Source organism: Mustela putorius, unplaced genomic scaffold (genome assembly GCF_011764305.1).
Source record: "Mustela putorius furo isolate JIRA1106 unplaced genomic scaffold, ASM1176430v1.1 tig00000145_pilon_pilon_pilon, whole genome shotgun sequence".
In the NCBI taxonomy this organism is placed as follows: Eukaryota; Metazoa; Chordata; class Mammalia; order Carnivora; family Mustelidae; genus Mustela; species Mustela putorius.
In genome coordinates, this window is record NW_025421294.1 from 38,991,301 (window position 1) to 39,003,856 (window position 12,556).

General features: G+C 51.8%; 1 protein-coding gene across 3 annotated transcripts in view; it reads right to left on the reverse strand.

The window, feature by feature from the left end:
- The window catches only part of KCNIP1 (potassium voltage-gated channel interacting protein 1), a 337,708-nt gene that overhangs the window by 206,674 nt on the left and 118,478 nt on the right, over nucleotides 1–12,556 (reverse strand). Inside the window, exon 1 of one of the 3 annotated variants that reach the window (XM_004737617.3) lies at nucleotides 5,573–6,168. The exons of 1 other annotated variant lie outside the window; for it this stretch is intronic. In XM_004737617.3, coding sequence (XP_004737674.1) covers nucleotides 5,573–5,633 — 61 coding nt within the window. In that variant the 5' untranslated portion in view covers nucleotides 5,634–6,168. Of the gene's footprint in view, nucleotides 1–5,572; nucleotides 6,169–12,556 lie in introns of those variants that run through there. One more of the 3 variants, XM_004737619.3, reaches the window with a different exon arrangement.

Here is a 12,556-nt window from a genome sequence, read left to right on the forward strand (position 1 = left end):
GGAGAGATGTACTCTGCCTGCAGGAACCTGGGAGAGAAGGACACTGAATGAGGTCTTGAAGGATGTGTAGGAGTTCGCCAGGAGAACGGGGAGGTGGCGGTGGAGGGTGATCGGAAGCCAGAGTGAACCCTGGGCAGAGGTAACATCAGGGAAGGGATGATGAAGGGTACTTAAGAGATTGCTTAGTGAACAGATACATGCGTAGACAAACGTACAGGTTTATGATCTCACCCTGATAAGGTAAACGTGAACCTGAAATACAAAAGAGGCCATTCCGGATTAGTCATTGCTTTAGTTTTCTTTTCTTTCTTTCTTTTTTTTTTTTTAGCGAATCAACAAAAGAGTGAAAGTAGAGATACTTTCCCATCTTCTCACCTTCCCCCAGAACACTACACACCTACTGATATCCAAAAACTACCAGGACTCTTCTTGACTGAATTCATAATTTTTAGCTTTCTAAGAAGTGCTTGCTCTAAGTTTATGGTTAATTATCTGTACCAGAGCTTCCTGCACCCTTGACTCCTTCCGAGTTTCATGGCGGACAGCTTAGATCCAGCACTGGGATAGGATGACAATCAACACTCTTCATGCAAAAGCAGTCTTTCATTATAGCCCTCCTAGTACTTCATCGCTCATTCATTAATGATGGGTCCATTCATTCCTTCATGACTTCCTATCTTCAGTCATTCCTTCCTGCATTCATTCGATACCTCATTTGCTTCTTTTCATTCATTCATTTATTTACTCCCCCATTCATTCAATCAACCATTCTTCCACTCGCTTGTTGGCACACACACTCACTGTTCCTTTGCACGTTTGCGAAGCATTTATAGAGCAAAGCCCGTCTAGGTATCCAGTGAGGTCCAAGACTGGGTCCCTTGCCAGGTAGTGGGCTGAAAGCCTTCTCATTTTGGACCGTAGTCCCTCACTTCTACCTTTCAATCTTCCCACCTCCCTCTTTCTGTTCATCTTGATCCCCACTGACTTTCTTCTGGAACGGAGGGCCCAAGAACTGTGCCTGGCACTGGGTGTGGGCTCCTCATCCTTCTGTACCTACCAGGAGCTGGGGAACACTGTTCTCAGCATCTCCCTGCTAAATGGTAAACAGATTCAGTACATTTCGTGGACAAAGCCAATTCACAGCCAGCAGACCAAATAAGAGAATTCATTCCAGACAGTGGGCTGGTAACTGAAATTCCAGCGGGAAGCTAACTTTTCCTGCAGGGTCTACAATTCTAGAAAATAACAGAGAGCGGCCAGCCATTCCATTATTTATAATTTCCTCCAGAAAAGATGTTTTTGAGTACCTACTATGTGCAAGAAACCAAGCTGGGGACTATGAGGAATGATCCAGATAAGCTCCCTGCAAGAAGCTGACACCTTGGAGGGGTGTGGGGGGTGGTGAGGAAGGGGTTAACACCGCCATCCTGTGCCCAATTCAATGCATAACTTAAGAGTCCTGAGAACGCACACCTCAAAAAACTGGGGAATGTAGATGGGAGAAATCACTGCTTCCTGGTGTCTGGGGAAGTCTTCTTGACTGACTGTGGGAATAGCTGAGTGAGGTCTTGGGATATGGGTGGGATTGTAATCGTTGGACTAGGGGGTGGGGAGAGGGGTAACAGAGTGAAAGGATGGACAAAGAGGTAGAAGCGGGTGACGCCGCCCAGCACAAACACCTCTGTAAGTTAGCATGCCTCTCTTAGACATCAGGAAACTGACATTTCCAAGGTGAAATGATTTGCCAAAGGTCCTTTGAGACAAAGGGCTGTGTGACAGCAAGGGTACTGCTTCTCTCTGCCTCACTGCCTCTCCTTGGTCTTCCAGATCTTCTGGGTTGAATACACTGCCTGATTAACACATTACAAACACAGCTTCCTCAGGAGCTCTCTGGTTCCATAAATTCTCCAAGGTACTCACTGATCTAGGAATCAGGGACCCAGTCCCACATTTGTTTCTAACTTGCCATATGGTCTTAGAAAAATCGTCAAGTACCTGCGGGATTTAGTCTGCTCGTCTATTCAATGAGTACTCTGGAGATCCCAAGCTCAGACCTTCCTGAAGGTTCTGAATGCTTTCTCTTGGTCACAGAGGACTGCTCACCGTTTGCTTATAGGCAAAAATCTCTCCTGCAATGGTCTTATCATTCAGGGATGTTCTCCCTAAAGTCTCTTGCCGGCCCCCGCCCAGGACCAGCAGCTGCACCCACATCATCCTTCTCTGGCCACCCCCGACCCCAACCCTTCACACTTATTCTTTAAAGCCCAGAGCAGGTATGAAAAGCACATACAAAACTCTGGGAGCTAGAAGTTCTACCGGGGACTGTGAGGCGGAAGCTGAATCCCCCAAAGTAGGGCTTTTCTCCTTCCTCATGAAAGACAAACAAAGATCCCAAACAGAGAAAGAAAATGAATTTGAATGCTTTCATCCAGTGACACAGCTCTTAAACTAATTTAGATTTCAGCTGCCTTCAGGAAGCTCTCCCTGGACGCCCAGCTTGGGCTAGGCGCATCTCTCTTTCTCTTGGCACTAATCACATGGAGTTTTTGGTCCTACTTTAAAAAACATGTATGTGCCACCAAATCATAGTTTGGAAACATGCAGGGCATTTTTCAGCAGGAGATTTTCCAGCCATAGAGCAGAGGTCAGTGGGGGCTGCAGGGACAGGGCCAGCATCTGCACATCTAGGGTTTTGGGGTCCTAGTTACCTGAGTTACCTGGACGGCACTGGAAGGGAGCTCCAGAGATAAGCCGTTAGGACTCCCAGAGACACTGCCTACTTCCACAATGGTCTCATTCTAGACGTTTGGAAGCCACAAACAGTAAAGCTATAAATTGAACAGTAGCTAAAATGTGCTGACCACTTCATACACAGCAGAGCTGGTGCTGATCATTTGATTTGCATTATCCCTGACATCCACACAGCCCAGCAGTGGTTTTTAAGGAAGTAACTGCAACTGTCCCTGCTTTACCATTGAGTAAGACAAAGCTCAACAGTGGTGGAACCTGGCTTTGAACCCAGCAGGGAGATCACTTCCTGAACTGAAAATCTCCATCACCCTCTTCTGACGGCTTCTAATTAGATCTGAGCCTGATGTCTCAGAGATCATAGCAGCAGTTCCAGTAAGAGCATCAGCAAGGAAAAGCTTCAAATTTGAGAACAGGATGGGACCGGAGAGAAAGAAGGCTCAGGGACCTGGTGAGGAAGTGACCCCTGACCACTGGCCTCCCCAACCCATTTCTAAGTCACCTCCCTCTGCAGGAAAGGTCTTCTGCTGATCAGCATTCCACAGAGGAAGATGGTGAGAGAAGACTGATCGGAGCAAATGCTGGGAGAAATGTACACGGCTAGAGCCCTGGGCAATTCAGCCAACATGGCGGAACTCTCCGCAAGAGGGACTGGCCACTCAGGGATGGGACAGCTTGTCATGGCTGCCTGCCCAGTAGCCTTGTTCTGCTGTGAGCTTCAAACAAGCATTGTTGAGAGAGTTAAGTAAGAAAGTGCCCAAAAAGCACTTATCAGGCACACAGCAAGGGAGGGCTCACTGAATGCTGTCATCCCCTCTTCTCTTTCTTAGGGTCCTCAGAGACAGCAAAGAGCTCTGGCTTCTGGGAATACTGTGGGAATTCACTGGCGTGACCTGGAATTTTTTGTAGGAGAAGGGACGTCTGAGCTCTTAATCTTTGCACGATCCTGTGCTAGAAGCTCCATATCCATCCTTTGTATTTCCATGCACTTACAACCATCTCCCTTGGGTCCCTGGTGGCTCAGCCCGCACTGTATATGAAACAGGATCCTCCCTCCTTCTACTCCCCTCACAACCAGTGTCCTGCCTGGACGTAGTATTCTCACCCACTTTATGGATGAGAAAACAGGCTGAGAGAGATGAGGCTGGCCTGAGATCTCAGAGGGAGGGAGTGATGAATCTGGGTTGCATGCCCAGACCCCAGCAGACTCCAGAGCTCAAGATCTTTCTGTGAAACCTAGCGGCCTCCCAGAAGAGCCACAGGCATTGAAAATATTTTAAAGCAAGTCCCCGGGTTTCTTGTTTCACAGTCCCCTGGCCTCTGGGACCTCACAGTGGTCAGATAAATGATGCAGGTCTGGTGCTGAATTCTGCTCCCACACAAGGAGCATCTGAGGGTTTGTGAGAAGCAGGGCTCCGAATGTCAAGAATCTGGGTCTAGGCTTGCAGACCCTGCCTGCCCAAGACTGGTAAAAGGGCACGCTGAGCCTTCCCTGCACAGAAGGATGCATGACTCGTGCAGCGCTATACCCATGTTCTAGTATGTAAACACCAGTCCAGCTTTATCACCTAAGATCTGCACCCGGAGATCTCATCCTGCACTGCTCAGCCAGCCTGATGTCTCTGGGAGCTGGGCCAGATGCCTGGACCCTTTGAGGACAGGTTACTCATGGGGAACTCTCAGATGCAAATTTGCCTAATGAGTCAGAAGAGACCAAGCAAGTCCTAAGAGCAGATTTACCGAGCACCTTGGGGTCCACCCTTGCCTTAATACGGTTCTAATCACTACCCAGCATGAAGGTTGGGGAACTACAGCCCCTACCTATAACCAGAACCTCAGCTCCAATGGCAGAACTTGAAGGTTTAAGTGTCAGGTTACTTAAAATCCTTCGACCGCTCACCAGAAGATTTGAGCATTAAACGAAGGAAAACAAAACCCATCCTTTTCTTTCTTCCTAACTGCATCCTGTCCTTCCGTTCCAACAACCAACTTTTTCACATAGTCCCTTATGGTGCAACATATGTTTGGCCCAACTTCACAAGGACTCATTGGACAACTGTCCCACTGGTGAGACTGGGGAGGTCTGAGCTGGGGAACGGCAGCTATGGAGCAGGGGGTATCACACTTTCTAATCTTTGACAGAAGCTCACTGCTCCATCACACCTTGACAGTGCTCTCAGCCCCCCAGCGGTTCCCAGAGCATGACAGCACCCTTGTGTGATGCCCTCGCTCCTAATGACACCCCCAGCCACCAGGACATGCACCGGGACGTGAGCCCGGGGAGTTGTACCCCCTGGCAGCAACTGATTCCTTTTGGCTTGCAGAGGTTTATTGGGGTGGACAGACAGAGCAGCCTCTCCCTGATGATGGACTCCTAGGTCTGCGCCAGCACGGCCACCCGGAGGAGTGTGTGAATGTGCGAGCACTCTCGCTGGGTGCCCACAGTTGCACAATCGCCAGCCGTCATGGGAACGGAAAGAGCTTCCCAACATTTCCACTCAGACAATCCAGTCACCCCCACCTGTGAGTCGGACTCTTCCTTCTGCTCCTAGAGATTTCCAGGAGGAGAGTCCTGGCACCTGGAGCCCCAGAGGGGTCTCCCCCACCCCTGGGGCCAGCGCCCACCCTGGGTCTCAGCAGCGTGTTCTTGATATTCACACCGAACCTCCTGCCAGGTTTCTTACTCCTTTGGATATAAGAACCTGCCCTTGCTCCTCGTGGAGAGGAGAGTCCAGGCCGAGGCAGGCGGGTGGCACACCCCAGCTCAGCACCAAGTACCCCCAAACCCAGCCAGGGGAACAAAAGGAAGAAGGAGGTGGCTTACCTTTAGAAGGTCGCCTTTGTTTGGTTTGCAGAGACGAGAAGGTGCCCATGACGGCCCCCATGGCAGTGAAGACTTGTGTGCGACTTGGGACCCCTCGCCCTGCCCCTCCCCTCCCCTGGAAAGAAATCAGTGTGGCTCCTCTACTCCGAATTGGAGGAGGAAAGAAAAAAAACAAAAAAACACAACAAAACACCCGGCAGCTCGCCTGCAGCTTGGTATTCAGCGAGCGTGGGGCTGGGGCGCTGGGAGCCTTTTCTTTCCTTCTTCAGCCCGCACATGCACTGACTCACAGGGCCAGCCGCTCCCGCCGAGCCTTCGGAACCGGGCCGGGCCGCTTTGCGCGCCAGGGGCCGAGGACGCTGCCCCACAGCCCGCTCGGTGCAGGACACGGGCCGAGGCTCCCGAGCCAGCGGCGCGTGCGGTGCGGGAGCCGCGCTCAGCCCGCCCCTGCTGCCGCACGCTCCGCTCCCCTCCCGGCGCTCGGGTGGCTCTCGGGGGCCGGGTACCAATCATGAATGAACAGAGCCAGGGACGGGCGCGGAGCGGAGCCGCGCGCCCGCCTGCCCGCCTGCCCGCCTGCTTGCCCGCGCTCGGGGAGAATCCGAGGCGCGCCGGGCGGCCGGCGGGTAACCCCGGCGGGGCGGGGCGGGGGGCCGGGCCCCTGAGGGGCGCCTGTAGCCGCACCGCTGCCCACCGCCCTGCGCGCCTGCACCTGCCTGGCTGTGCGCGCTCCAGGGCTGCGCCCCTGGGCGCACAGACCTGGGTAGGCACCTGGCTGATGGGTGGGGTTCAGGGGGCAGCCGCAGATTGCTGTGTGTGTGTGTGTGTCCCTGTGTGTGGTGCGCTATTTCATTGACTTCAAGGGAAATCTTAATCACCTCCTGAATTCATGGGGTGGGGAAAAGAAAACTCTAGTCCACCCACGGAGAGATGAAAAACATACATCTACCTGGGTTGTCATGAGAGGAAGGGTCCCTCCTGCCCCTCCAACGCCAGGGCCACCTTCTCATGACTGAGAATTGGGGAGGGTAAAGGAGCCCCTTTGGACCCTTGTTTTCTCTTTGTTGTTTCTCCCTTGGCTTTCTCCCTCCTTCATCCTTCTACCTTCCCCCAGCCCCCCCAGTAATTTCCTAGCCATCAGCTAAGGGGCAGGCTGTGCGTTAGTGCTGAGGGGGTAATGGCTGAATTTAAGAAACAGTCTCCCTGCTCTGAGTCTTCACGGCAGCTCACAGAGAACCCCAACCCCTATTTCAGTATCTCATGCAAAAGGGCAAAGTTAAGGTTCACCCCCCATGGGTTCCCCTCAGCTCCCCGTGGTGCTGAAATGCCAGGTCTGCTCCCTGAAAGCCTGAGAGGAGCTACCCTTCTTCCAGGTAGGAGCTGCCTGAGTTCCCATCATGCACTATGCCTGCAGATCCCAGGACCCCCAACACAGAGCCCCAGAAACACACACATACACATAGTCACACAGAAAATATGGGCACAGTTCCACAAGTCCACACAGACATTGCTATTATACACACAGACACACCCAGCCCATAATACGTTCACAGGGGCATCCACGGGCCCCCACACAAGGTGCACGAACACAGAGGCATGAAGCCACACACACAGCGCAAAATGGCATTACGGTTACCAACATTCATGCAAGCGCCAGACTATACAGGCACGTAGGCGTACCCCAAGGATACAAGTGCCCTCAGGAGCTGTTTCCCTTCTTTCTAGTCCATTAGCTGCCCTTTCAGGAACAAAGCTGGCCTGAGACTTGGCCAGGGACCCTGAGTAGTTTTCTTCACCTATTCAGCATTGAACGCACTTTCAAATCCAAACATATGCCCTATTTTGTGCAATGGGGAAGTTGTGCTCAATAACATCTGTCCCTTTCATTTGCATTGCCCTTTGCTATGCATAGCCCACATCCCCCCAACCCTGAGAGTTAGACAGGTCATCTAATCATTACTGGAAAGAGAAACTGAGGCTTACTGAAGGTAAGGAATTTGCCTGAAGTGACTTAGCCAGAATGTGGGATTAATCCAGGGCTGTTTCACAACCTCCTGTTGCCAGGTGAGGACACTGGGGACCCCTGGGCTGGGGAGATCTCCTCTGGGCCCCACCAGATCCAAAGCTTCAGTTCTCATAACTGCCAGTCCATGAGGCCTAGAAGCCTGGTTGGTGGAACAGGACTAGTAGAGTCTGGTCTGCGGCCTCCCTCCTGCTCTCCTTGAGGGAGAAGAAGGGTGGGGGTGGGGTGGAAGCCAGGGATCAGGAGAGGACCCATCAGAGTGACCAGGACTCAAGGAACAGAGAAGGGATCTTCACTGGGGAGAGGATGGTGCGGCCCTCTGGGATCACTGGACTCTGGGGCATCTGCTCCTCCCCATGCTACCTGGAGACCAGGACCAACACTTGAGTGTCTACAGAAGGCTAGGAGGCCATTCTTGCATTTCTGCTTCTTCCCCATGACCACATGAAGAAGCAGAGTAGCAGAATTGTTCCACTTTACAGGTCAGAGAGAGCAAAGTACCCTGGAGGAGTTTATGACCGGCTGCTTCCGAGCAGTGGGAAGAAAGTGAGGTCACCAAGATGCAGTCCAAACTGCCGAGTTCAGCTACGAAGCCCTTTTGGGGACTGACTTCATCGACTCATCTCTGTGCTCTCCGGTGCTCCCCGTGGGGTCCCAGCCACACAGACCCTCCCTAGTGCCCTCTATGGCTGTGCTTCAGGGCCTTTGCATGTGTTGTCCCCTCTGCCTCGAACATCCCTCGCCTCTTTCTCCATCTGGTGACCTGCTGCCCATCCTCTGAGTATCTGATTCAAGTGTCGTGTTCTCCAGCAGTCCCTTCCTAGCCCTGAACTGGTGCCTGCCTCAGGGGTTCCTGCAGCACTTGGAGCTTTTGCCCTTCAGAAAAGTCAGCTCCTTGGATCCCGTTGTCCCTTTCCTATAGGTCTCTCCCTCCACACAGAGGGTTCCCTAAGAGCAGGAACCACTACTAATTTGGCTCTACGTTGTCTACTTAACCCCTTCTTTCTGGCAGGGGGTGCAGTCAATCTGACTGAATGAATGGGCTAATTTTCTATGCTCAGAGACCCAATTATTAAGTAAAATCTGGTGATGACCAGATCCTCTTAGCTCTTCAAAGGAAGAAGCACTCTTCCAGGTAAAGATTCACTTATTCAACCAATCTTTATTCATTCTTATGTCAGCCAAGGACTAGATATTTACATGCACAGCTGCTCCCTTATTCCTGAAGATGCCCTGGGTGGTAGGCATTATCTATAGGTAAATGGACACACATACATGCAGACACACACACACACACAATGATACAGCACACATTGCCTGTAAGAAGCTCACAAACAGAGTATCTCAGAAGGGATGCATATCAAAGGGGAGAAGACAGCAGACCCCCTCCCGCCTCTGGGAGACTTGCCACAGAGAGCAGAGAACCATGGGGGCAGCTTGTCCTGCTGTCCCCAGCATGTTCTCACTAAGGCCATCTTGCCAGCTCTGTCTAAGTGGGGCTTCTCTGGTGGTGGCTCCTTCTACTCCTGAAGGTAAGCTAGCTCCTGCCCCACGTCCAGCTCTAACCCCTGCCTCATCCACCCTCTTACGGACTGAAAGTTTGTGTCTCCTCAAAATTCATACATTGAAGCCCTGCCCCCGAGAGAGTCTGCGTTTGGAGATGGGACCTCTGAAAAAGGAATTAAGGCTTAACGAATTCATAAGGCTGGGGTCTTGATCCCATGGGATGAAGTACCCATAGTGGCTCAGAGCAGACAACAGAGAGTTCCCCCAAGCCCTGAACGCATGCCTAAGGAAAGGTCTTGTGAGCACACAGGGAGCAGAAGGCAGCCATCTGTAAGCCAAGGGGAGAGCTCTCACCAGACACCCACCCTGCTGGCACCTGGATCTTGGACTTCCAGGCTCCAGAACTGTGAAAAAATACATTTCTGTTGTTTAAGCCACCCAGTCTGTGGCATTGTGTAAGAGCAGCCGGGGCTGAGTAATACACACCCACGGCCCCGTCCGTGCCCTCAGGAAGCTCTGCAGGGAAGGCCCTCCCATCGCTCTGACATAAGCACGCATGGAGAACTCCTTAAGGCACGCCTGGAAGGCTGTCGGGGGAGGAAGGAGTAAAATGGTCAGAGCCCGCAGGGGGTCCCGATCAAACATGCCCGGGCTTGTCTGTGTAACACACAAATCGCGTTTGTCCCCTCCCCTCCTCTCTCACGCACTCGCTCAGTCATGTTTCTTTTCATCCTTGCAGGCGGGGGCAGGTCCCTGAGTGCCCACCGCACACGGGGGCAGCAGTGTCCGAGGAGGAGCCTGGACCTGGGGGTACTACTAGGCCTGGGTGCCCAGGATGCTTTTGCTGCTTTTTCGCTCTGTGACTTGGAGCCTGATGCGTACTTTCTCTGAACACTACTTTCACTTTCCGTGGCCCACAGTAGTACCTACCCTGTCACGCTGCTGTGAAGACTGGAGGTGACATCAGGCCCTTAGTAGGTGCCTGGCACACAGCGTGGCCAGTCACGGACCCTGGACTGATGCTCTCACTGTTGCTGTGGCCAGGTACCGTGCTGGGTTAGAGGGGTGTAGAAATGAGTCAGCCACAGCCCTTCCCCTTGGCTTCCATCTTGGCTCTTCATCTGTTTCATAGGAAATCTATTCTCAGGGTCCCCATCTGGTATTAAAAGACTCAGATTAGTTAAGGAAGGGAATGTGGTTGGCACCTGATTATGTGCAATTCAGCACTATGCTGGCTGCTGTCTTGTACATTTCCCAAATGTTCTGCATGCATAAGTCTGGCCGCCTCAAATAGATCCTGAGTTTTTAGAAAGCAAAGCAGGCACCCCTCTCCCTGCCCCCACCAGCACTGGCGTAGCCTGACCAGGACATCTGAAGGGTTCTGCAAATCCTCACGCTGAGATCATCAGGGCAGGGGCAAGGGCACCATCCTTTAGCCTTGGGATCGAGTCACGCTTCTCTTACTAAATGTACATCTGGGCCCAGGCTGCTTCTCTCTGAAACATGAACAGGGTCCTTTTAGGGTTGGTGGAAAGATCAGGTCAGATAAAGCAACAAGAAAATACTTAGTTTCTTGGCAAAGCACTCTGCAAATGTCTTTTATTATATTTTTGCTCTGGGGCTTTTCTCGTTATTCATTCATTCAACAAATATTTATTAAGCACCATCTACTTGCCAGGCGCCATTCTAAACAGAGGGACCAATAATGAACAAAGAGGCAGGCGTCCCTGTCCTCATGGATCTGGGGGGCTAGGACTGAAGGCAATCAGATCCTCTTACCATTACAAACTGTGATTGGGCTGGGAGGAAAGAGGGAGTGGATGAGTTTGGGATGAGGTGCGGTGGGGGTGCTCAGAGAAGCCAGGTAGGATAAACCTTTTGCAAACTACAAGCGAATGTCACAACTACGTATAGATCCTCAGAAGGCAGGAGGTTAGATACAGCTTTCAAGTCAGAGAGCTCAGGTTGCAAATGCTGGGTTTGTTTTGTGACCTCAGGCATGTTATTTGACCCTTGAGAGCCCCAGTTTCTGCAATCTGGAAGCGGAATAATTTCACCCGCCTCAGGTGCTGGGTGGGGCTGAAAGTGATCACAATTACTAGGTGCCTGGCATAGGGTCTCCTGCCTAGAATGCTCTGAACACGCTAACTCCATTTTTTGCTTCCCCTTCCAGTCTTCTTTGAAAGCACGTTCTTCCTCACCTTCCCAGGAGGAAGAAAAGATCTTGGAATAGGGCTTGGGCTTGGGAAGTGCCTCTCTGGGGCCACATCCATATGCATGAAACATGGCCTCATCTGTCAAGACTGATCGTGACCCTTCAGGGACAGGGCTGATGCCAGGGAAGCCAGGTCACAGCCTCTGCCTTTGATGTCCTGATGGCTCAGGGCCCCAAGGGCTCCCCCTTCATGCTCTAGTGCTGGAACAGTCTCCACCAGGGGCTGAAATGAGTTCAGACAGAGTGCAGCCACACACGCAGCCCAGACACTTGCAGCAAAGCCCTTCCAAGTTACCCAGAAAACCTGCCCCAGCGAGGGGGGAGGACATTCCAAAGCATCTTGGCTTGCATTATCTGAAGCAACATTCATAATGTGTCCTGGAGACTAGAGAAGTCATGGGTGCCAACCCTAGGCCAGGTGCAAGGTAAGTACTTTGTGAAATTGATCAGATGGCTCCGGGGGAGGATGGAAGGCTGGGTAGAAGGAGGAAGGGTGGAGAGGGAGGTGGATTCAAATGTGTTCAAATAGACATGTAAGTATCCAGTGAAACCTGTGAACCTTCTCCCCCAAAACTGCCAAGCATGAGTGCACACACACTCATACCTTGCATAAAATTTTATGGCAGCCACGACTCCCGCATGAAGCCCACCCATGGACAGAGTTAAAAAAAAACTCTGCACTACAGGGGAAAGCTTATAATTAGGGATTTGGTACGGTCAGCTCTTAGCTGTGCCACTTTAACTTCTTTGAGCCTCAGTTTCAACATCTGTAAAATGGGTGTAAATAGCTGTGTCTATTTCTTGGGGCTGTTGTAAGGATTAAATAAGAAGAAGCTTTCCAGTGCTCCAAGTGTAATGCCTGGCAATGCTCACTGACAGGTGCCAGTCATCGTTGACATCCTCATTAAACTTCACTCACTCGCTCACTCACTCACTCATTCCGTCACTAGTTAATGAGTGCCTCTGGTTCCATCACACCCTGAGAAGGTCACTGGGATTCAGAAGTTTGCGCTCACTTGCTTGGGGGAAACTCACAGTCTAAGGGGGGCAATGGACAGACCATAACATCCCAGATCCCACCAAGAAAGACGGGGAATGACTTCACTAGCTCTGCTGCTGAGAAAACCAACCCCTGACTCTGGCCAGCCTGGCCAGCTCCACCCAAAGTCCCGGGAAAAGCAAATGTTTGGATTCAACAAGGTCAAGGGCCTAGGTCAGCCTAGGAGGACAAAGGTCAGTG